The sequence below is a fragment of the Lepidothrix coronata genome, unplaced genomic scaffold (assembly GCF_001604755.1).
Source record: "Lepidothrix coronata isolate B3197 unplaced genomic scaffold, Lepidothrix_coronata-1.0 Scaffold183, whole genome shotgun sequence".
Lineage (NCBI taxonomy): Eukaryota > Metazoa > Chordata > Aves > Passeriformes > Pipridae > Lepidothrix > Lepidothrix coronata.
Window position 1 is genome coordinate 1,708,486 of NW_016690363.1, and position 23,185 is coordinate 1,731,670.

The 23,185-nt window shown below is 46.1% G+C and overlaps 1 protein-coding gene across 1 annotated transcript in view; it reads left to right on the top strand.

Annotated features, from left to right (window-relative positions):
• Positions 1-7,235: 7,235 nt before the first annotated feature.
• Positions 7,236-23,185, top strand: part of RCSD1 (RCSD domain containing 1) — a 31,915-nt gene continuing 15,965 nt past the window's right edge. The window contains exon 1 of the mRNA XM_017830802.1: positions 7,236-7,422. Within this exon, the coding sequence (XP_017686291.1) occupies positions 7,417-7,422 (6 nt within the window). The 5' untranslated portion in view covers positions 7,236-7,416. The remainder of the gene's footprint in view (positions 7,423-23,185) is intronic.

The window sequence follows — 23,185 nt, forward strand, 5'->3', positions numbered from 1 at the left end:
TGTGGTCAAAGGGTGGTTGTGGCACCATCAGCCCCGCTGTCCCTGCCCACTGCCAAATCAGTCTCAAGGCCTGGTTCTGTGTCACCGCAGGTGTTTGTGGCCCAGCTTTCCCTAAGAGAAACTTTGTCATTTAATTACAGCAAGCGGGGACTATCTTGAACTGGTGTAGACAGCAAAGACTATAGGATGATTTGCCATTAGGCGGAGCTCAGGTCTTGTCTCTTGCACACTGCAGGCTCTGTATGTCAGAGCCCTCTCTTCTGCAAGACTTGGTTTTCCTAGTTGAACACCATTCCACTGAAGGCCACTTAATTACATTACTTACCCAAATAAACACTGAGCTATACCTTACTGTAGCCACCACTTTGTGCTCAGTATCCTTACAAAGATTTGTATAACGAGATGTTTTTAACTGGGGTAATACTGAGACTTGATTCAGCTTGCCCTGAAAGACGGTGAATTTTCATTTTTCCACTTCAATCCTACCAAGTATGTCCCGCAATGTACCACTGAGAAACCCAAATTAACTTACTGTGCGACTACAATCTGCCCTTACAGCACCCACAGCTTGTAGAAGGCCAGATGGATCATTCTGTTGGGCTGAATTCAGGAAGAAAAACACACCTGGGAGCTCTACTTGATCTATTTGATGCAGTCAAAGGGATGAGTGGGGGTGGTGGTAGGGTATAAGTGTGTGAATGGTGTTACTGGGGAACAGCAGGGCATGACAGGGAACAGGCAGGAGGTGGTTGGTGGGGTCAGCACAGGAAAGAAGGGATACCATAGAGAGCACGTGGAAGTAACAAACAATAAGTGCCACAGGGGCAGGAAAAAAAAGGATAGAAAGGAAAGAAGATAGGATGTGGCAAGCAGGGTTAGCAATTCTTTATTATTGTTATTATTTTGCTCAGAAAACAAAAAATTCATGTTCTGGCTTTAGATATATGTATTTGCTGAATGTGGCCATCCCTCCTATTATAGGAAGGGTGCATGTTACTGGAGCCACACAGCCCCTGTGGCAGGAGAGTCAAAGTGAACCTGGTAGAGAGAGTGGGAGATCATTCCTCAGTCCCCCTGCCACCGCTGGGAACACACGGCGGTATCTCAGGTGCCAAGAGAAAAAAACCATCCAAACAAGGTCTGCCAAGTTTTCCTTGCCTCCCCCTGCCCTTTAACAGCCTTGTGGCACATCTGCAGCATTCCCTGTCCCCAAGTGCAAAGGGCTGCTGCTGCCTGACCCCAGTGGATTTGGGCTGATGAGTCTGGTGGGAATTCAGTGCTTGAAAGGATTTATGGAAGCAAATAGCATTGGCTTTCCTCTGCAGAGAATAGAATTCATTAATCTGAGTGGTCTCTGCAGTGGACAGTGCACAGCGATGTACAGACTGTCTTGAACATTGCAGTGAAAAAAGAGGGCTTGTTTTGGTGCCCTATTTCTTGGATGGGCTGTGTGGAGTGAACCTGTAGGGTGAGGGATAAGGTCTTTAAGTCTTTCAGCTTGCTCTGAAAGGATGAGTTATCTCAAGTCAATCTCCAGGCTCTCTGACTTGCTCAGCTGGATTTCAGAGAAAGGAGAAGGATTCTCTCTGCTGTGGTGCAATATGTCTAGGGGCTCTCAGCACCCTTGCATAACAAGGTCAAGAAAGTATTGCCAGCCAGTACTTCTCATTTTCAACTCATGTGCTTTATTGCATTAAAAAAACAGTAAATAGACAGTTAATATCTCACCAAAGATGGAGCCAGTTTACTCCTTCCTGCAGGAGTTGGCCAGCTCATGGATCAGTCTTTATTTCACTGTGTTTTACATGTGATAGGCTTCAGGCTGTGTCTCTGGAGAAGATGTATTTTAGCCAGAGAGTGGGCTAGTGTACCATCATGCTTTGTCTGCCCTCTTCACAGCTGGATTTCCCCGAGCCAGCTCTCTCTTTAGACGGCCTGGCTGTGGGCTGGGCTGGGCAAGGTTTGGCTGTGGGCTGGGCTGGGCAAGGTTTGGCTGTGGGATGGGCTGGGCAAGGTTTGGCTGTGGGATGGGCTGGGCAAGGTTTCTCCTCAGACGCGCAGTCTGGCTGTGCACTGGTCCGGGCTTCCTGTCTCGGTCATGCAGTCTGTCCGTGAACAGAAACCTGTCTGTGTCCAGATAACACTTGCAGGCTGTGCAGCCTCGCTGTGTGTAGAGCTTGGCCAGCTCTCTGCATCCAAATGACAGCCAGAGTGATTAAAGTGATTAAAGCCACTTGCCGCTGTGTGTGACAGAAGCGACTGACCTGTGAGTCAGCTCTGGCAAAAGCTGAAGCACTCAGTGCTTTGAAGTGCCAGCGCTCAGTGCCACATGAGAGCCACCATGCAAATTGTTTCTAAAAATGTTGGTTAGATACCCTCCTGAGGAGATATCAGTCCCGCCAAACAGTGTGGCACTGCTGCTGTTAGGAAATGGCACACAGCACAGACCTTTGCTGAACACAAAAAGGTGTTAATGTGCTTTGTTCTTATCCTCAGAGTTCCTGAATTACCTTGGTTGGGAATTTAGCTTTTTTAACTGACCTTTTCATTAGTGTTGTTTTTAGAAGATAGTTACAATGAACATAAAGCTGGCCTGGTATTCAGCTGAAAGTCCTTTTACCTTTTTTAGCAGCCACCACACAGGCAGTGGCAAGGCAAGCTTCTCTTCTCCATAACCAGCTGGGGACCAGAAATGTTTTCCCACTTTCAGTCAGAAAATTGTGCTATTCAGTCAGCACTTGAGCTGAGGAAGCTGTTGACGTGGGCCACTGCTTGTGACACTGCTTTCTAGGATGTTGAGAGACGGGCAGTGGGACTGGCCTGAGAACAGTGTAATCAAAAACATGGTTGTATCCAACACAGACACCTGGGATTGTATCAGCACTCATGTTCTGAGTGGTTTTGTTTGTTCATATTAAGCTTTCTTGTGTATTAAAACTAGTAACTGATAGAGGGATTGTTCAGTCTGGAAGCAAGGTGTCAATGGCTGATGCTGGTAATATTTGTCCCATCACTATATTAATACAATGGGTTGCAGCCATGCCTCTTAATGCCCCAGCTCACTTTGTTCTCTGAAGTTAAGCAGATCAGCACTGAAAGAAGAGCTTTCCAAAGAAAGAGATGACACCAGCTGCCTGTATACCACTCACCAGCCCTAAGTGCCCTGGTATGAATGAGGGTGAGCCACCTCAGTGTGACCTCATTACTACAAGCATCACAGGTGAAATGCTCCCTGTACCATACAGCATTTTCCTAACTTAACTCTGCTTAGGGACAGGCTTTTGCTCAGAGCCTGGGAATTAAGAAGCCTAAAAAAGGTCAGTTAAAAAAGCTAAATGGTCCATGTGAACCATGATTTTAGCACTCAGGTGCCAGCTGGCAGTCAGGGACAGTGAAATGATTCAATATTTCAGTTAGTCTCCGTCACCTACTTTTCTGTGTATGAAAAACACACGATCTCACACTCCCTGTCCAACACAGCTCAGCAAGAGTCACTTGTAACCTTTCATTTAACCCAAGCATCTTTGGTAACGGGGCTTTCCCTCTCGCCCCGGTTCCCAGGGGTGCACAGTGTCCGTGTGTCCGTGCGGGTGCTGGCAGGTGAGCACGGTGTGTGCCCGTGTGCTCCCAGACGTGCCTCGCTGCAGCTGCACGGCCCGACCAGAGAAATGCCGATGGTACAGAGAGTTCCAGCTGACTTCATTTCCTGCTGATAACTCCCCGAAGAGGAGGGTGAGGCTCGGCGTCCGCAGCGTTAGTTTAAAATGCCGAGGGGTGAGGGCAGAGGCTTCAGAGCCGAATGGTGGGTTCAAAAAAGGGAGTTTCCCCTAGAAAAACGCTGCTCACGTTCGCTTCCTGTCAGGTTGCCATTGTCAGAGGGGCTGGTGTGCAAAGCCAACCCAAAACAGGATGTTGGTTTTTAGAGTTGATTGATCTTTGAAATGCAAATGCCTTTTTTTTTTCTGTGGTTACCTTATCCCCCTTTTTTTTTCAGTTGAGAATTGAGTTGCTTGAGTGGGAACAGGAAGGGTTGAGACCCATTTTCAGGCAGTTGAAAGCCCAACATAGTAACAGCTGCTGGGTAATAGTATGAATTCTGGGAAATCATGTGGATAGCAGCAGCCAAAGCCAGACAGAGAGGTGGACAGAATGATTTCAGATACTGGCATTGACAGGTGAGCTCTACGAAACCCTCGACAAATGCCTTGACAAAGTACAGAATTACAGAATTTCAATCTGTCTTTCAGGAACCCACAGCTCCCTCCACCCTTTGCTCATCCACCACCCTGACAAACATACCTTCCCAGATTTGGCAGCTACGCAGACACACCCGAATGAGGTTGCTGTGTGGGCACAAATGCCAAAGTCAAAGCTTCAGATGCCCTCAGAAACTTTTTTTACTAGCTAGTCTCTGAATAAAGAATTGCCACATGCCTACATCTCCTCTCTGTCGCTCACTCTAGCACCCTGTGGAGGTTCCACTGTCCATCCTCTATAGCGAAAATGGAGGAGGCCAGCAAATATTAGAAGTGGTGATTCTGAGCATGGCAGAACTACTTATGCTGCCTGTTTTGCAGGAATGCCAGGATAGAGGAGTTCCTTGCACCTCTCCCCCACCTGGTGCCCGTAGCAGGAGTACCAGTTCATTTGAAGCAAACTTGCTGTTTTGGCCTCACAGGTCTTGAAAATAATGAGCTGGGAAGCTGCAAAATCCAGGCAGCCACAGTTGCAACATTTTCTCAGTCCAATGAAGTTTCCCCCTACAGCCCCTTTTAATGGCACTTGTGATTACGACAATGGGTTTTTTTCCTCCAAAGCAGAACAAATGTAGTAACTTTTTTTTGTTTTTGCATATAAGAACAAGTTAGTCTCCTAGACACTGCTGTATCCCAGAAAGTCTCTAAGCAGAGATATACCCAGGGATGTAGGGAGTCATACTCACAGGTACCTCACATTCATACTTGCATATGTGCATCATGTAAAACACCCAGTTTCTCAGTATAACCTCCCTTAAAAACGTTTGTTACAAAGTCCTGGCAGTCGAAACATGTGAGTTGTTTGCTCAGAGTTTCTAGTGTTTTTCAGTCCAGAAAAAAGAAAGAGGAGAATCAAGCCACACTTCATGTCTTCCTGTCTGGAGAAAAATATGCACCTTATTTCTGTGCATTCTCTCCTTGCTCCTGAAGGAAGAAAGATTTAGCATTAAAAAACTGAATACTGTGTACCGTGCTCAGAGCAGTGGCATTTGGGAATCCTGCTGGCAGAGATTTGCTCTGTGGCAAGATCCTTGGGAGCAGAAATAGAGTGAAGAATTGTGGTGGGGCAGCTGCAACTACCTTTGCTTTATTGGTATGGGTAAAGTGATACTGGTTCTGTCTGGCGGTTTCCTTTTCTGCAGAACTAAGCAAACAGTTTCCTCTGCAGAGTACAACCCCTGAAAGCAAAAAGAAAATACTGAAACAGAAGGTGAGCAGCATGAAGCAGCCATTGGAGGTGTGATTTTGACAGTCTGTTACATGACAGAAATCTTGAAAACAACACTTGTGACCCATGTCCAGTGAAATCCCTGAGCTTGAAATCCTCCTTCTGTCCTGAGAGCAAGCAAAGCACGGGCAGGAGAAGAATCCTGCCCTCCCTGCTTCTCAATTCAGTTCCTATTCCCTCTCCTGATCTATCATTGTCAGGACTTGAAGAAATGAATAGGATTTCCAATCAAGCAGTTTCATTTTTATGTTTCTTTTAGATCTTTAATCTCTCTTCTTATATCTGCAGTTGCAGTATCTTTTGGTTACTTACAGCAGAGAGGTTTCAACTAATCTAGTGTTTCAACAACTGAAGATTAATTAGTCCTGTTGCCCAATCTTCAGATTGCAGCAGCTCAGCCTATCGCTCTTTTGGCTGGGGACAGAGTAACTGTTGTATGTTGAATTTGGGAGATAATGAGATCACGATTTAAAGCTGCTGATTCCACAGGAGTCCCACAGCTTGCAGTACAGCAACAGTTAACTACGCTGTAAGGACAAGTGTTGGTAACAGTAAACTGGGATATCATGATGCTCACATTTAAATCCATTCTGGAGTGTTTTCAGCCATAGCCAGCAGGGACTTGTGAAACACTGCAAAGCAAAAGTATGCATCCCTTTTAGAAAAATATGCTTTAACCCTCTTCTGCCCCCAAGGTATCCTGCCAAAATGATGATATGACATTGTGTCACTCTGCAGCTGCACACAAGACAAGGAAGCCAGCAGAAGACAAAGGGAGTGTTTCCAAATTCCTCCGCACCACCCTGCTCTGAGAGGTGGGGACTGAAATTCTTGAGAAGGAAGCATATGCAAACAGTTGCTAAAAGAGATGTCCGGTTTGCAATACTGTGATCAGAATGGAAAGGGAAACTGTAGCAAAACATTCCAGAGGCTTCATTTCCCCCATCTGAATTTTTCTATCACCATGGAAGCTTCTCACTTCCAGTGCACAAGTATGTCCATCCCTGTGGAGGGAGGGAAGAACAACCTGCACCTTCTGATCTGGTGTTGTGAGGCACAAACTCAGGGTGGAAAGAGCTAGTCCTGCTCTGCAGCTGGACAGTGACAACCTTGCATGGGGACCCTCTGCTTGTGCCCATATTTGAGCAACACCCTGTTGTCTCTCTGGGGAATCACACAGCAGATATTGTCCTTCCTGGGGGTCCTAGCCACGCACCAGGACATCAAAGCCTTAAATTCTGTTCAACCCCAATAATCACCCTCTCTCTCCTCCTATTCTGCCTCTCTAAAGACAGTTCACTGCTGAGCGAAATTACTGAAAAGTGTGAAGGAAGAGAGAAGGGAAGCTGCAGTTAGAGGAAAAGAGATCGTCCTCACAAATAACGAGCAGGAGACCCTGCAGACTTGGAAAGGGAAGCGTGGATAGGGGAGATCCAGGCAGAGACACTGGGGCAGCAACCAGAAGGAGTGGAGAGAAATAAGGACAAAACAGGGGTGGGTGGATGGGAGGGGAATAAAGATAAGGTGATAGAAAATACAGAGGGGAGAAAGAAAGGAAGGGAGGAAATGCACATGTGGTGTCCCCAAGTTTGGGCGCAGCGGCAGAGTTTGTTGCTTGTTGTCTCCTGAGCCCAGCACTCCGGGAAGGACAGTATCTGTTTAGATTTGTGTCTAAATTTAAACCCTGATTGCCTTGCCTCCCCCTCCTCTCCCCTCCCTCCCTTCCTCTCACCCACCCGCCCTTCTTCCTTGTTCGTAGTGCAGGGCCACTCGCTGGGCTCTGTCCGTTTTCAAGCTGAGCAGGAGCTTGGATATAACACTCCCTCCACGGCGGCACGATTTTGCTCTGGCTCGGCTGAAGTTTTCCCACAGATAAGAGGGAAAGGGGTGGGGAAGAAAGATTGCCCCGAGGACACCTCTTTCTTGCAGGACATGGAGGTAAAGAAAACTTTTATTTCCACTAGCTTGTGACTCGCTCCTCGATCTGCTTTAGCTCCACCTTGCAAAGCAATTTCTCACTAAAGGCAGCTTCAAAATCTCTCTTCGCTGGAGTTCAGATAAAGGTCTCTCCCCTCCCACTCCCCCAGCCCCTGCCATGCACCTCAGACTATTTTGTCGGTTTTAGTTCAGATTTGGAAAGTAGGGGGATGTTATGGGGAGAAATTACATCTGTGAAAGGGGAACGAGGAAGGACTGCCATTTACTGTTTTAATCTCTGAGGTGGGAAAGAGAGTTAGATTTTAAAAGGTGTCATTTTGAAAGGGGGTTTTAAGAAGCCTTTAAAAATGGGGACATAAGGAGAAGGAACAAACAGTGCAGGCTTGGGAGGCTGCTTGGGGTTGATTCTTACCCAACCCATGCAGCAGCAGCAGTGATTTGGACCCCGAGCTGTGTGAACCCCTCGTTCCACGTGGATTGGGAGGTGTCACTTTCGTTATCAATAGAGCATTTTGGTTCATGAAAAAGGACCCAAGAACTGTTGCTTCAGCAAGGTAGATGAGTAGCACACCCCCGGAGGGTTTCCTGTCCTTTTTTTTCTCCGTGCCACATGTCCCGTGCTTCAGGAGAGTTGGATCTCATGTCTCGGAGGGGGGGGGGCACACAGCTGGTGGACAGCAGTCTGGCTTCCTTGGTATTTACGTCCAAGCCTTCTCCTGTGTAACACCCCCTTGGGCAAGGCAGTTCACCTCCCCTTGGTTCTTTTTCCATTCATTCAAAATGGGAATGATGGTGCTTGTTTCGGTCATGTCAGACTGGATTTGCAAGCTTTCCGAACAGTTTTTTTAAGTGGCAAAGGAATAAAAATATTTATTTTTAGGAGGGGCACAGGAAATAGAAAGGTGATTACAACATTGGCAAAACCTCAAATGACGAAAGAGAGGACATTTGGTATTTCTCTTAGCTAAAGAGAGATCTTACTAAACACTTTATATTAGATAAGCATTTTTCTGCATGGATGAAGTCCCAACAGCAGGGGACATGCAACAGAGCCAGAGAACAGAGTTCTTGAAGCACCACTTAAGTTTGCCTTTGAAGATTTCCAACGCATAGCTCAATTGGGCAGTTCTGATAACACACAGGTGCTCACGTTGCCATCCTTGTTATCTGTGCTGACCGTCCCCACAGGCAAGGGTTAAAGATCTGGTGTGTTCAGGCATGTTCATGACCAAAAAAGTCCTCAATCAAACTATCTGAATAGATTTTGGGGTGGAGAAAAGACCAAGCAGTGGTCACACCAACTCAGCACAGACTACACGTGGCATGACAGATATACAGCTTTATAAGGGCTTTCAGGTTTGACAGAGCCCGATTCAGTAACTGCTAATACTCCTTTTATTCTTTTTCACTATGTAGTATCCTGGGATATCTTAGAAGGGATGGGGAGCTGAGCTCTTAATTTTTATGTCCTCTATGCACAGTAAGCCACATATGGAGCAAAGACTGACTTAGAGCTGAAGCAGATATTTTGTCATGTTGAGGACACTCTCCCCTACCCCCTCTCCTCTTCTCCTCTCCACACACAGAGGACTGCACCCCTTGAGTATTTTCTGTTGTCAACCACAGTGGTGTTTTGGAGTAGAAAGTGGCAGACCTGCCATTTCCTTTGGGACATGTGTGACACATATGGAAGGTCTGATGGTCAGGAAGCTTTTCTGAAGTATACAACCTAAAAGTTTCCTGCTCTTGATTTTGCCCCTTTACCTCTATTTCACACTTTTTGCCCTGGTTACCTTTTTTTATCATCTACAGATTGCTGTTTCCATTCTTATTTTTAAGATATCTCAATTCCCAAGCTATTTTATAAGTAGTGCATTTGGTCTTGCCCCAAGCCTCCAAAAAGGTGTTTAATGTCCCAAAGGCAAGAAGATATTAGACCAAAATAGAGCCAAGAGCAAGAACTTGAGTTTCCATCAGTTGATTTTCTCCACTCTGTTTCTTCCTGAGGGCTTTTCACAGGCATCATAAACAGGACCCAGAGACTCAGCACAGTCTTTTGCTTTAAAACCAGATTTAATGATCCTGTGCAACAGGAACGAGAAGTCCTGTCATTTCCCCCTTTGCTTCATCATTGGCAGGCAGGGCTGCTCTGTGCTTTCCTGCTGGCATAACTGGTAGGCTCTTTGCTCTGATGGGACACATGAGGATTACCAGCATTAGGGGAAAAAGGGCAGAGGGCTGACCTAGACAGCTGATTTCCATCACGTCTCTGGCAGGAAGACCCTAGTTTTGAAAAACCCACAGAAGTGAGATAGCTGGGATTGCTTTCTCAGAGTGGTTAGTCTGGGTTTGCCACTCCTTAGGGACTAGTACCTTAGCCATTCTGCTGTCAGGAATGTACCACATTGAAAGCAGTAACTGAAACCATTTAAGACCCTGAAGAGGGAGAAAAAGGCAGCAAAATGCTGTTCTTGCAGTTCATGTAATTTTGGGAGTCTGCTGATCTTCAGTTTGGGATTTTTTTTAAGATGCAGCTTCTTGATGCAAGATAGATTTCAGAATCATTTTTCTTTCCAGTGTTAGGACTGATGAAAGGAACTTGAAATCGCGAAGCTTATACCACAGGCTGTTAACATGAGGAGTTCATATCAAAAGTGTGTAAAGCTGCACTGATGAAAGCTAAGCCATTTATAAAACACTAAACATTCTTTGCACTCATGGTACAAAAGGATCAGAAATTTTTGTGTTGCTGTGTTAGTTTACATCTTCAGATTTGGTCCAAGCTGTCTAATTCCCAGAGCTGCACCAAACCTTGCTGCAGATGTGAGCTAAGGCATCTGCTGAAAGTGCTTGTGGCTTTCTGCAGCCCGACAGCAGTCATGGCATTCCTCTTCCCAGCCTCTCTGTAGGAGCTTGGGAGCATGGAGACACTTGAACTTTACTCACACAGCAAAGGGAAGCAATCCAAGACTGAGTTTTGCTTTAGTGGCTCCCTGTGGTGTGATGGGTTCCTAAGCCGCAAAGGTGCAGCAATCAGGTTTATTTTGGGAAGGCTCCCTCTCCTTTGTGCCTACCAACAGCTGTAGATTAATTCTGTGACATCTCCATTCCCATATCTCTTTTCTGTAAGTACTCCTGATAGATCTTCCTTTTTCCTGTTGGTACTCTGGCTCAGGAGAGGGACAGCTTTTCCAGGGCTGAGGGCAGATCTCTGCTCACTTCACCACTTCCCTTCTGGGCAACCTACTGGGCATGGCTCCAGCTCCAGGCCCTGTGCTCTCCCTGCACCAGTGTTTTCATCTTGGACATCTTGAGTTACTCCTTGGAGTCACTGCTTTTTTCAGTAAAGCCCCACCTCCTGTGTCAGGTGAGGATACCACAGAGGGGTCCTGCCCCACTCTAGTGAGCAGCAGAGCAGTGTGGAGAAAATTCCTGAGTCTGCCATTCTCCATCTCACTGAGAGACTGCAGAAACTTCCTGGGGTTCAAACACATTCCTTCCCTCAACAGGCAAGGTCAAAAGCACTGTTTTTCTTTGTGCTATGGTCTGCCAGACATCACAACATTTCCAGGTCCAGTATCTCAGTTGCTGCACCATTCCCACAGCCACAAGGAATGACACCCTCACCCAAATGACAGGGCAGCTTGCTTTCAGAACAGGCACTTACCCTGTCCTTAGGAAAACTGCATGAAGGATATGTGACCTGTCACCCAAGAGGACTGAAGTGGAGGGGATGTGCAGATGATGGGGCTGAAATCTGTGACCATCGTGGTCCTCAGAGCAGCAGGACAGTAGGTGAGCTGGGCTGAGAGAGGTCTCTGCCCACCCTTGCAGCTGTGGAGCAGAGATTAACAGGCATTATGCCATGGTTAGGCCTGCCAGGAAACAATTTTCCTTTCTCAGGAAACTCTGATGCTTGACTTTCACTCTGAAAGTTAAAACAATAATTTTCCCCTCTTTTTGGTTTTGCTTACAGAACAGTTTAACCTCAAATACACTTGTTTTCAGTGTTTCCTCCCAAACTCATCAAAGTGACACATTTGTGCAGGGTGTCTGTGTAGATAAAGGGAAGAGTATTTAAATACATCAGGAGAGGTACCATATGACCATATTTTATTCCTCAGGTCTGGGGAGATTTAGGACCTGCATGTTTGCAGCAGAGGGTCCTGGAAAGGATCAGATTTGCCAGACTTCCATAACACAGCAACTGGAGGCCTCTCACTTAAAGGACAGAAAACAGCAAACCCAAACCTCATGGGCTGTGCTGTGACCCTTTCTTGTACCTAGCAGAGACCCCAGAGTAAATGGAATTCAGGCTTTTCCCGTGTCACCAGAGAGGGCTGATTCTTCTGAACCCCTCATCACTCCCCAGTGTAACCTTTGGTTGTCTGAGTGTCCCAAGTCATGCTGGAAACACCTTCTATCCTGTACTCCACAGTCTAATCGAGCAGCATATTATGCATACCTTCTCATACATTCCCAGCATCACCTTATCTGAAGAACAGGGGAAAACATCAGCATTGCTTTATCAATACCTGCTGCTAGAAAACCTTTTTGTCATGGAAATAGCCAAGCCCATACAAACTAGGGTTGATTTTCCATTCTGTTTTCACCTGGTTAGTTAACAGTAGTTAACAGACTTGCCAGATGACAGCTAGTATTGATGCATGGCTTTTTCTTTCGTTCTTCATCATCAAATTTTAAAAGAGCTCAAAGCCTATACAATTTACAAAGTTGTGAGCTGTTTTTTGTTGCATACGAGAGTCCTCAGGTAAATAAACCTGTTTGCCCTTTGTAAAGAGATGCAACAATATTGTGGTCAGTGTGGATTACTAATGGCCAGTCTGCAAAGGATATTGATTCACCACTGCCAGCTTCAACAAAGTTCATCTCAGGCTTCTCAAATGCACAGAGAATTGAAGCGTGTGGTTCAGAAAGCCTAGGTACCTAAAGAGTGCAGACCAGCGACTTGTTGTGCACAGAAAGGCACAAAAATGCAAAGAAGGAAATCTGGCTCAGAAGAATGTCAAACAAGTCAGTGTGGCTTTGCAGGGAGACAGAGGACAGTAGTCTAAAACTTTCAACACAGAGGAAACAGAAGGAGTTAGTGCACTGGAAAAGCAGCATGCCTGGGAATAATGGGATCCAATTAAAGGGAAGATTTATATCTCACCAAATAGCAGGAAAGATTTGTAACAGTGAGGTCTGGCAGGGTTTGGGATAGTGTGCTGGAAACCAAATGTAGTGGAAATCTCTTTCCCATGAATGATTCAGAAATAGACTGGGCTGACCATAAGAAAGATAATGGCAGGAGTGATCTGTTGTATTCAGGCAGTAGCATTGACAGGGCCACCAGAGGGGCCAGGACCATACTGTTTCTGCAGTTCTTCCACATGTGGGGCTGCTGGCAGAAGCTAGTGGCTATTCAGCATCAGGCCCCAAAAGCGTTTATGATTCCTCCCTGCTGCAGTATGTTGTTGAAGCCCAGCAAACTACTGCCTGTGGGAAGCTTAGGTCAAAATAAATTGGCATCACATCTGCAAGAGTCTGGGAATGGTTATTTTACTGCCCGTGTAAAACACAAAACCAATTTTATTTTTATTCTTTCTTCCTGTTTCTTTATCCTTTAAAACTGTGTACTGCAACAGCAATCATGGCTTATTCAAGTCAATCATCTGGAAATACCTTTCTGCTGAGTGCCATGTCCCCCTGATGTAAGTGCAGGTGAAACATGTCCTGTTTTAATATACACACACTTGAGCTTGTGTGCCAGGCTTCCCAGGAATTTCACCCCTTGGGCCCTACAGCCAGTGCATGTTTAGCTTGTGAAATGTGCCCAGTTTAATTTGATTTCCCACTTGGTCTTTACAAAGCGCACAGAGTTGCCAACATGGTCCTTCCACGAAAACCCAGTGTTTTCATTCCCAGTTTGGAGCTGTTCGTTCCCAGTTAGAGGCAGAGGGGCTCTCCATGCAAACAAACATGGGCATGCACATGGTCCTCAAGGAGGAAGCTGGAAACCTCTTTTTGTAGCCCATGGGAGAGAAAAGCTATTGAGTAATGAAACTGTCATGCTTTATTTCTTCTAACTCTGCTCTGCAGCAGAAAAATCGTTGGCTCATTCCAGCAATTCCAGCAGTTGTAAGTGGAATATAATTTTTCTTCTTAACACCTTTCATTTTAAGATCTGTGAATTCAGTGACATGCTGGCAAGAGCTTCCTAGTGCTGACTTAGTCCCTGAGCAAGTGGTGTGCAGGCACTGAGCCCACACTTCCTGGACACCTGGTTCCGGTGGCCCAGCTTATATCTGGAGAAACTGTGCCTGAGGTTGAAGGAACTTAGTCCCTCTTCTTGCCACAGAGAGAACATGTAAACGGGTTTCAGTCAGCCAGCAGGAAAAAGAAACAGAGCACTGAAGTAGGTAGAGTGTTTTGAAGCTCTTACAAACGTTGGGTTTCTCCGTTACAGCATTTTGGGAGATTTTTATGATCAGGTTTACTCAGAAACAGAGATCATTATCTTCTTCAGATCACCCAAAAAAATCTACGTCCAAGGCCAAGCTGCAACTCAGGAGTTGCTTGTGTGCATTTTCCTTGAGGTATATAGAGTCATTTAACTATGGAAAACACTACATTTCTAGTGCATCATTATGGCTGACCCAGACTGGGCTGAAAGTTCACTTAGGCATTTTCAAATATAACAGCAAATTAAAGCTGCCTGGGTGCATTTGCCTGGAGTAGGACCTGATTTTCAGTGGTCTCACAAACTGGAGACTCCAAGTGAAGTCAAAGGGTGCTAAGACCTGGATCCTCAGTAATGCTGGGGCTCCCCAGGGTCCCACTCACAAGATGCCTCCGTGATTATAACTTAACATTCACACCTCAAGCTGGCTGCCAGATGAGTGCTTGCTATCACTTTCCTCCACTCCATATCTGCATACCTTTTGAGACTAAATTCCTGGCTCAGATAAATACGAACCCCCTTCTCTGATCTGCTTGTATCCAGTGAAGACCTAATTTAATAGCAATGTGTTACAAAGATAGCACAGTCCTAACTGATGAGTCCTGGAAGCTGCAGCAGTTGGAAGCTCTGTGTAGGCTCACTTACCCTTGTGATTTTCTGTTCCCAGCGGGATAAATTAGGAGGAGTTGAATCCCTTTGCTGCTACAACTAGACTGTCTCTAGTGTTGAGTTTAAATTGGGAGGTACCACAGTCTACTTACAGCATTTATCAGAAGTGTTTTGAACTGTCCCTGCTTCTTGTATTCTCTGTGTCCCTTCTTTGGCAGTTCAGTGACTTCAGTTTCTAATTTAACCTTCTGAATAGCTTCAGATTAGATAATTTATGCATATTGTGTATGCACCTGCTTAAAGTTCATCCTCTTCAACGGTTCCTTTAGGCCAAGAGCAGCCTCTTCCTCATCCCACCTGAAGCATCTTGAGTCTGAGCCTCCTCCTGTTGAAACTCACCTTTTTTTTCAGACCTCTGCTAAAAGCAGGGCTTTTTTGCTGACCCCATGCGAGGCAAGCAATGGAGAAGCTAAGCTGGGTAGCAACTGAAAGGTGAGACATTCCCTACTACAGGGGCTGTTCCACTTGCTCATCCTGCTTCCTTCTGGACAGCTGCCCAAGCGTCTCCGTGTCCGTAGGTGAGAGCAGGTGTAGCCTCACATTGTGCCTACAACTGCAGGGGTGTGTGCATCACCTAAAGCAAAACTATGATTGAGATGGCCCAAAATAATGATTTTCTGCAAGGCACATTTTAACCAACAGAAAGCTTCTCATCTCAGAGGTTCGGTGTCAGAAGACAACCACGGCTCCTGCATTTTATTCCCCACTGAAATGGTGCATGTGGAAGTCCAGCCTTCCTGGCCAAATCTCACTCTATGTCTTAGTCTAGAATTCTTTGCTCTCATGAGATTGGATACACTTGCCCTGCAGACTGCACTATATCTCTTCTCCCTGTGGGCAGCCTGGGAGGTTTTTCCGGTCGTTCCTCCATTAGCTCACCCCTTATCCTTCAGGAGCAGCAAGAACTGCCCAGAACAAGGCCTAGAAGTACACACAGAGAGGCACCAATTAATTTGGGGAAACTTGACAAGCTGTGTACAGTTCCCAGACCATTAAGAAAAACAGATGTCTGGGAGGGAAACATCGGGAAGCTGAGAAGGATCCTGGGGAAAACCCTGGCCAGGAATAGAGCTCCATAGAAGCAGCTGGTGCGAGCAGCTCACTAGGAAAGCAGCTACGTGTTATGGTGGCCACCTCTGCTCTTCATCAGAAGAACTGCCATGTCACCCATCAACCCATGGAGGACTTTGGTAGTAGTGAGAGTGAGTATCTCGAGGGCAGATCCCAGATCCTGGCTGTACAAGCTGCTAAGGACACGTGGGAAGCGATAATCTCCTGGCCAGCCAGACCGACATCCTGCTCACAGCTGTTGTCGGCTGTAGATCAGGACATCAGCATCACTCCACCAGGGGTACAGACCATTCCACACAAGGAGTGTCTGTGGATTCCTGAAACAACACAACATCATCAGTTTACTTTCTCAGTGGATAATTTCTGAGAAATAACCCCTTTTTCCCCACATGCCTTTCATATGTATTATTTGCAATTTAGATGTCTGCAGTAGATCATGTCTGGTTGTATCAACTAAGATTTCAGGCAGCATTTATTGCTAGAGGGCTCCCATCAGATGGGGAGAAGGAGTTAATGACAGGACTATATATCCTGCCTGACACACCAGGAAAACCAGACATCTTCCTGAACTAAGCTGAAAGCTGTGTAGGTGTGCATCTAATTTAATTTTTGAGAAATGAAAAGTAGTGCTGCTTGAAAGAGAGTGGGGATTTCAATTATTTAGGAAAGTGGTGCATTAACTCTCAGATGACACTGGAGTCCTGGTGCCAAGTTAATCACAAAACTGTTTAGGTTGGAAAAAACCTCTGAGATCATCAAGTCCAACTGCTAACCCAGCGCTGCCAAGCCCACCATTAAACCATGTCCCTAAGTGCCACATCTACATGTGGACTTTTGAATACTTCTGGGGATGGTGCCTCCACCATTCCCCTGGGAACCTGTTCCAGTGCTTGACAACCCTTTCAGTGAAGAATATTTTCCTAATATCCAATCTAAAACTCTTCTGGGGCAACTTGAGGTCATTTCCTCTTGTCCTGTCAATTGTTACATGTCCTCCTTCATCGTGACCTTCTTTAAGAGACAAGCTGTGGGCTATATTTGACAGGGCATTTCAGAGTAAGGGACCTTGTTTTCAATGTCCCAATCCAAATTTTCATAACCTCAAATAATAGGAATGCTTAGTGTATCTGCTGCAGGATTCTGGCTCACTGGCAGCACTCATGTTTAAGAGGCACAAAGTATTTCCCCAAAACCACTTAGAGTTATTGTGAACTTTAGGAGCTCTGGAGCTCTAGAAAATATTTCAGATGTGGTACTGGTGTTCATTTGGAGCAAGGAAAGAGCTCTGCAACATCAACATTGTTCTTGTAAGGCCCAAAAAAGTTTTTTTTTTTTGAAACTGTTTGTTCTAGATAAATACAGCCCTTATTTTTAAAACAGACATATTAACTCAAAGGAAATATCAGGACAGTAAGTTTCCAGTTCTTCATAAAGGGAGGAGGCATATAAGTCTAGCCTTCTAGTATAGTCTAACTTAGTAATTGCAGAGATCTTTGTTAAACTAGTTGTTTTTGTGATTCAGTGCTTAAGATTACTGATGGCTGAGCTCGAGTTTGCAGTGGACAAGGTAACTCTGAGCAGCATTTGGATGGTTTGAAACAGATTTCCACCTACAACAGCCACACAGTGAACTATCAGCTTTTGAATCTTTCTGTACTTATTTTTTATTTCTCGTATTTATTTTGATCATCTTAAATACCTCATCCTCCTCTAAAAAAGCATGTCTCACCCTCACTGCAGCAAAGTCCTGAATGGAGACACTAGTGCACCCCAAAGGCTCAGGAGGGACAACCTCATGTGGTATGTCTGGGCTAAAAAGCCAGGATGGGTGAGTTCCTGAAGCTGTGCTGTTCCAGGTGACAGGAAAACCCCCCTTGCAAGGAGCTTCTGCAGGGGTGGCTGCCACGCTGCTTGTGTGGGCACAGCCCCTCTGCCTTGCTTTGTTTTTCCACTTGTGTGGCTGGGTATGACCACATCCAGCCAGATATCAACTTTATCCACAATCCTTTTCCTGCTGCCTGAAATTATTTCCATGGTGGCTGCCTGGCCTGGCTGCAAGCAGCTGTGCTGGGCTTGTAATGAGGCAATTACAGACGCATGGCCCTTTTACAGGAAAGGCGGGGCCGTTTCTCCTTGGACTGATTGGACTCCTGAATGAGGCTTATGTGTTTTCCCTGGTGTTTTGGACACCCCAGTCGCCTTGTCTGTAGGGAATTGGCCTGGCTGGCAATGTAGATTTTTGCCTCTCCACCTAGCTCTCCTATTTTTTCCTCTTCACTGTCTGCAAGCAAATGTTTTCATGCATCTTAAAAACCCAGTAATCCTGATGATCATGATCTCCATTTGCTGTATGTCACAGAGCTTCTCCCCACTGTAGCCTCAGGCCTCACTGGTACTTAACAGCTTTTCAGCTTCCTACCACTCATCCCTGCCTCCTGTCTTCTCACTGCAACAGGATTCACCTTGCCCTTTCTTGAGTACCTTTTGGGTCTTTCCTCTTGGATATTCCGGCACTAAATCTCATTTCAGTTGTTCTGTTGTTGCTACTGCTTTCGAAACCTTTGAGCTTCTCCTTCCTCTTTTATTGTTGACTCAGTGGCCTAGGGAAGCCCTAGTCTGACTTTTCTTGCTGAGCCCATGCCTGGGCTCACTGCACCCTCGTGATGGTTGGGGTAGAGCTGTGCAGCTGCAGGCAGGAGGGGTGAGCTGGACAAAGAGGGGCTGAGATGGGAAATCTGTTGTCTCACTCGCAGAGCTTCTTTGAGACACCCTTATAATCCTGCTGGATACTATTAAATCCTTAAAAATCTTTAGAAATCAGACATAAATCCCTTCAGAAGGGCAGTTTACTAGGAAAGAATCTGTCCTTTGTGGGTGCTGGACCGTGTTAGGACTTGCTTAGGAAGTTTTGTGACAAGAGGTCATCTCAGTTATTGTGCCCAAAGGATCCTATACATACAAACTCCAGAAGGCCACTTCCCACAGACACAGAGGTGAAATGCAGACACCTGATCTGGGTGCTGCTCAAATGCAGACACCTGATCTGGGTGCTGCTCATGCAGAGCCATGATGGGACTGATGATCCCTTTGGTGTGAGTGCAACACCCAGCGCCTACATCCAGTTGGATGCCACCATGAGTGGTTGTGCAGCACTGTGACTGTGGGGCTCAGATCCCTCACTACAGATTTCCTTGGGCTGCTCTGCATCACAGTGTCGCTGTTGTCAGGAACGTGAGTTGTTGAGACATAGTCTGCCATGAAGGTCCAAGTGTCAGGATTTAGCTTATGAAGCCCTGGACTAAAATTCTCTCCTGGATTTTTGAGTAGCTGAGGGCAATTATTGTGTCCTACATCAACTACAGAACTAATGAAGAATGGATAGACTGCAATCCACATCTTCAGCCTGGAAAAAACCCTTGCAACCACTGTAGGTTCCTCCTACTTCACTAGGCACCTGCCTGCTCACATTAAAGTTTAACCAGTGCCTGGGCTGCTGCTTCTGCACAAGCCTGGATTTGCCCTGCCTGACCTGTCCATATGTCCCTGTTACATTCCCTCATCCCACATCCTCATCTTTCCCCACCACTCCTCTCCCCATGAGAACACTCTGAGCGTGGTGAACACAAGCAAACAGAATTGGGCATCTCACAAAAAGCACTTCTCTCAGAAAAACGAAACGGTGCCACCCATGTCTTGCTGGAGGTTTGTACAATCACCTCAGTCAGGGGTTGCCAAACCACTATGCGTACACACCAGATGACTGATTTACACTTTAAATGAACTCCTTCCCTGAGCAGCATGTTGTGGCTGGACAGCCAGAAGCCCTGCCCAGGGCACAGCAGAGCCAAGTGTCTCCCTCGGGTACGGGCTGAGGTCACACACACGCTGCCCCTGCACAGGCACCGTGCCCGGCAGGGACCAGGTGCTGCAGTTCACTGCCTCTTTTGGTAATGATGGTCCTTGATCAAACCTCTCTTGGCAGCCCTTGCCAGGTGCAATAGGACACTTGCTCAGTGGCCTGGGCTCCATTCTGTACTCACAGGGTGCGGGCTTCAAACTTTTTGGTCTGCCTGGTTTTTAATCCAGGGCTTAGGGCAAGGCTGGGTCAAGCACTTGCCAGCCTACCTGTTATAGCTATGCCAACACTCAGCAAAGAATTCAAGGCTTCCTGAATTCTTCCAAGGCAGAGGGGACCTCACACACCTGCCTGGTGGTCTGTGCTCTCCTGACAGATAAAGCCCTGGCTTCCCTCAGGACCTTGGGGCTTGCAGCAGTGGCTGATATGCATTAAAAAGCACAAGCCCATACATTACCCTCTCAGCAGATGCTCCTAACAGAGAAGGTCTGGGGTGATGCTGCTGAAATGAATCAGCCCATGCAGTGTTGGGAACATGTGGCACCAGGCAATTGCCAAATACTGTCATTACTAAAAGGTTGACTCAAGATCTCACTTGTGCCTTTCACAGTGATATTTTTTTTGCTGCTTTTGCTAATCTCACCAGGTAGAGCTTGGCAAGCAAACGGGAGGCACTCCTGAGAGCTTCATACCATGGCACAAAGGAAAGAACAACTTGCCACAAATCCAGCCTCAAAAATTTTCAACACCAGCCAAAGATTAGTGCGAGGTGGCTGGCATACCCTTGCTATACAAAGGCCTTTCAATCCCTAACATGTTAGGACATGTTGCTAACAAACTCCACAGAGGCAAGCAGGAGGCTGCTTTCTCCACTTTGGGCCCAGGTGCCTGTGAGAACAGCAGCAGCAGTCCCACATCATCAAGCTAAAATGAGACTTCATGTAGTTACTCTGCTGAGAAGTGATGCCTTTTGAAAGGTCTGGAGAAAGCTGGCACTGGTACCGACCACCCATCGTGAAAAATGACACTTTAACAGCAGCATCACACTCACTTTACAAGCAGGAAAGCATCAGCAGCAAAGGGAAGGACTTCTCATAGGGGAGCTTAAAATAATTATTATCTCATTTTATTTTCATTGCAGTCACTCTCTGAAACAGCAAGTAGATAGTTTATTCACCACTTCTGATTTCCTGATGTCTGCAGGTGTTTCCTATAGTTCTGTTGTGAAGGACACAGCTCCTCGCCGTCGTGTCTGGCACTGGCTGCTCTCCTCTGCCCATCTCCTCCTGCCTGGCACTGCCTGGCTCTGCTGACAGAGGCACCACGCCACCTAACTCCAGCCACCGCTCAGTGGCCACATTGGCCCAACACAATTTGAGTGTTTTCTCACTCATAGCAACCATTTGCCTCCATGTTCAGGTGCCTTGGGCAGTCCCAAGGTTACTTGGAGGACAGAGAAGGACTCTGAGCAGGGGTCTAAGCCAAACAGCAATGCTTTCTTGAGAAAAGCTGATTCCAACCACTGTGCTAACTCTTCAGGCTGTATTCCACATAGGCATGGGTACCTCAGACCACTGAAAGATGGAAAACCATCAGGAATCTCCCCTCTACTTTTAGCAGGCAAGGTGGGGCTGTAAATAAAACCATTTATTTACAGCATAGTGGACAAGTTCAATACAGTGCTCCTTCCTTTGAAAAACATTTGTCCCTTTGCTAGTTCTGGATACTTATCTCCCACCTCCACCCAATTCCCAAATCTTGCTTTGGTGAACCTTTGAATTTTGGCAGTTCCGAATCTCTGTGGTTTTGAAATTACTGCACTGCATTTGGGAGCTGCTTGCAGTCTTCTGGATGGAAGCTACTGAGCTAAAATATCCTCACGTTACCCTTTGGGGTGCTTGACCCTGAGTGCCAAGATGGCAACAGTTCACAAGGGAACTCTCAGAATGAGAAAATCAAGACCAGACCCATTGCAAGTCTTGACAAAAATGTTGCCCTAAAGCAAACTCTTTCCAATCACAGGGAAATGTTACATATTTTTACATATTTTATGTAAAGTGGGATTTTTCTGCCCTTTCTCCTAAAAACAAATAAACATACAACCCTCCTTTGTAGTCTGCATTCCTCATACTATTCTGTCCTGTGTTACAGTCAGAGCTCCTTCTTCTTTATCACCCTTGTTAAGGCTGTGCAATAGCCTTACAGTTGAGGTCAGGCACACACTCATCTTGTGTTCATTCATCTGTGGAGGGATAGGTGTTGACATGGGTGCCACTCTGGGGAGGGATGATGTACTTCTGAGAGTTGTTCCTGTAGCAAACTTATTTGCAGACTCCCAGAGATGGACTGGAGTGATTTACACTCAGGCAAGAAGCTTGGGAGTGTTTCAAAGAGGAAGAGTTTTAGAGGAGACCTGACATCTGTATTCCTGGGATGTGCATTTCAGGAGTTCTAGTCAAATCTCTGTAAGGGCTGCTGTGGTTTTCATTAAGACTAGAACTGAAGAAAGCTGCCAGAGATCACTGGGCTCTTACAACACTGACTGCCTTGAAGGTAGCACATGTAACCAGGAGTCTTTACCTCCTCCTGCCTGTCTCCAAAACTTCCATGTCCTGTGTTTTTGACTTTTTTTGACATCAATTAATGAGCATTCCCATGTCTGAAGGAAACCAGAATCTACAACTGTGTGGAGATATGTGCAGAAGAGATGTGAGCCAGAGGAGTCTCAAGGCCTTCTTTGGGGCTCAGGAGCTCAAACTGGTCACAAACCTAATCTGAGGTCCCATTGTCTTCACAGAGTATTCAGAAATCTGGAGCCCAAACTCCAGCATTCGCAATTCCCATGGGCTGCAGACTGCCTTTCCTTGAAGCTGCAAGTTTGAAGATTGAATCAGTGGCATGTGACATCAACCAGATGTGGAGGCCTTCTCTGCACTGGCTGAGTTTTGACAATGTAAAAAAAGCTTTATCTTGGAAGTGCAATGTTTCTGCACAGTTGTGCACCCTCTCATGTGAGACATTAACTCCTTTTGTTGCAAGTCAAACTAGAAACCTGTTTGCACGACCTTTAAAATGCCAGTCTTGACAAACAACAGTGAAGGATTTTGCAGAGCGTGCTGGGGTCATCACTGTACACCTCCACAAACCCTTATACTCTTTCATAACCAGATTGTATGTCCTGATATCAGCCCCAGCATCCTCTTTGGATCTTTCAAGTGGAAATCTCACTTTCTTTTCTCAGCCTTTCTATTATGTTTCACTCTTGCATCCTGGCAGAGAGGGACCCATGGCTGTTTGAGGCCAGTTATTCCTCTTTGCCCAGACATAGCATAGCAGCTTGGAGGAACAGGATGAGAACACCCGTAAAGCTCACAAACTTCTCATCTGGGATGTGAAATGGAGGGGTTTATCTTCTGGTAGAGGTTGATCAAAGAAAACACGACAGAAAGATGGAAGTAGAAAAACATTATTTCTTTACTAGCATTTAGGATACACTTGAAAGATCTCCAAGGTATCCTGGTCCTCTCCTGGAAAGTAACTGTGGTAAAGCTCTGATAAATGAAGTTCTCAGAGGTAGCCTGGCCCCACCAGAGGAAGGTGCAGAGGTGGCTCACACAGTAGCTTTTGCTCTGGTCAAGCACAGCGCAGTAATTATCACTCCTGTTCTACAGCACATGGTAGGAATTGCAGGTAGGAGACTTGGC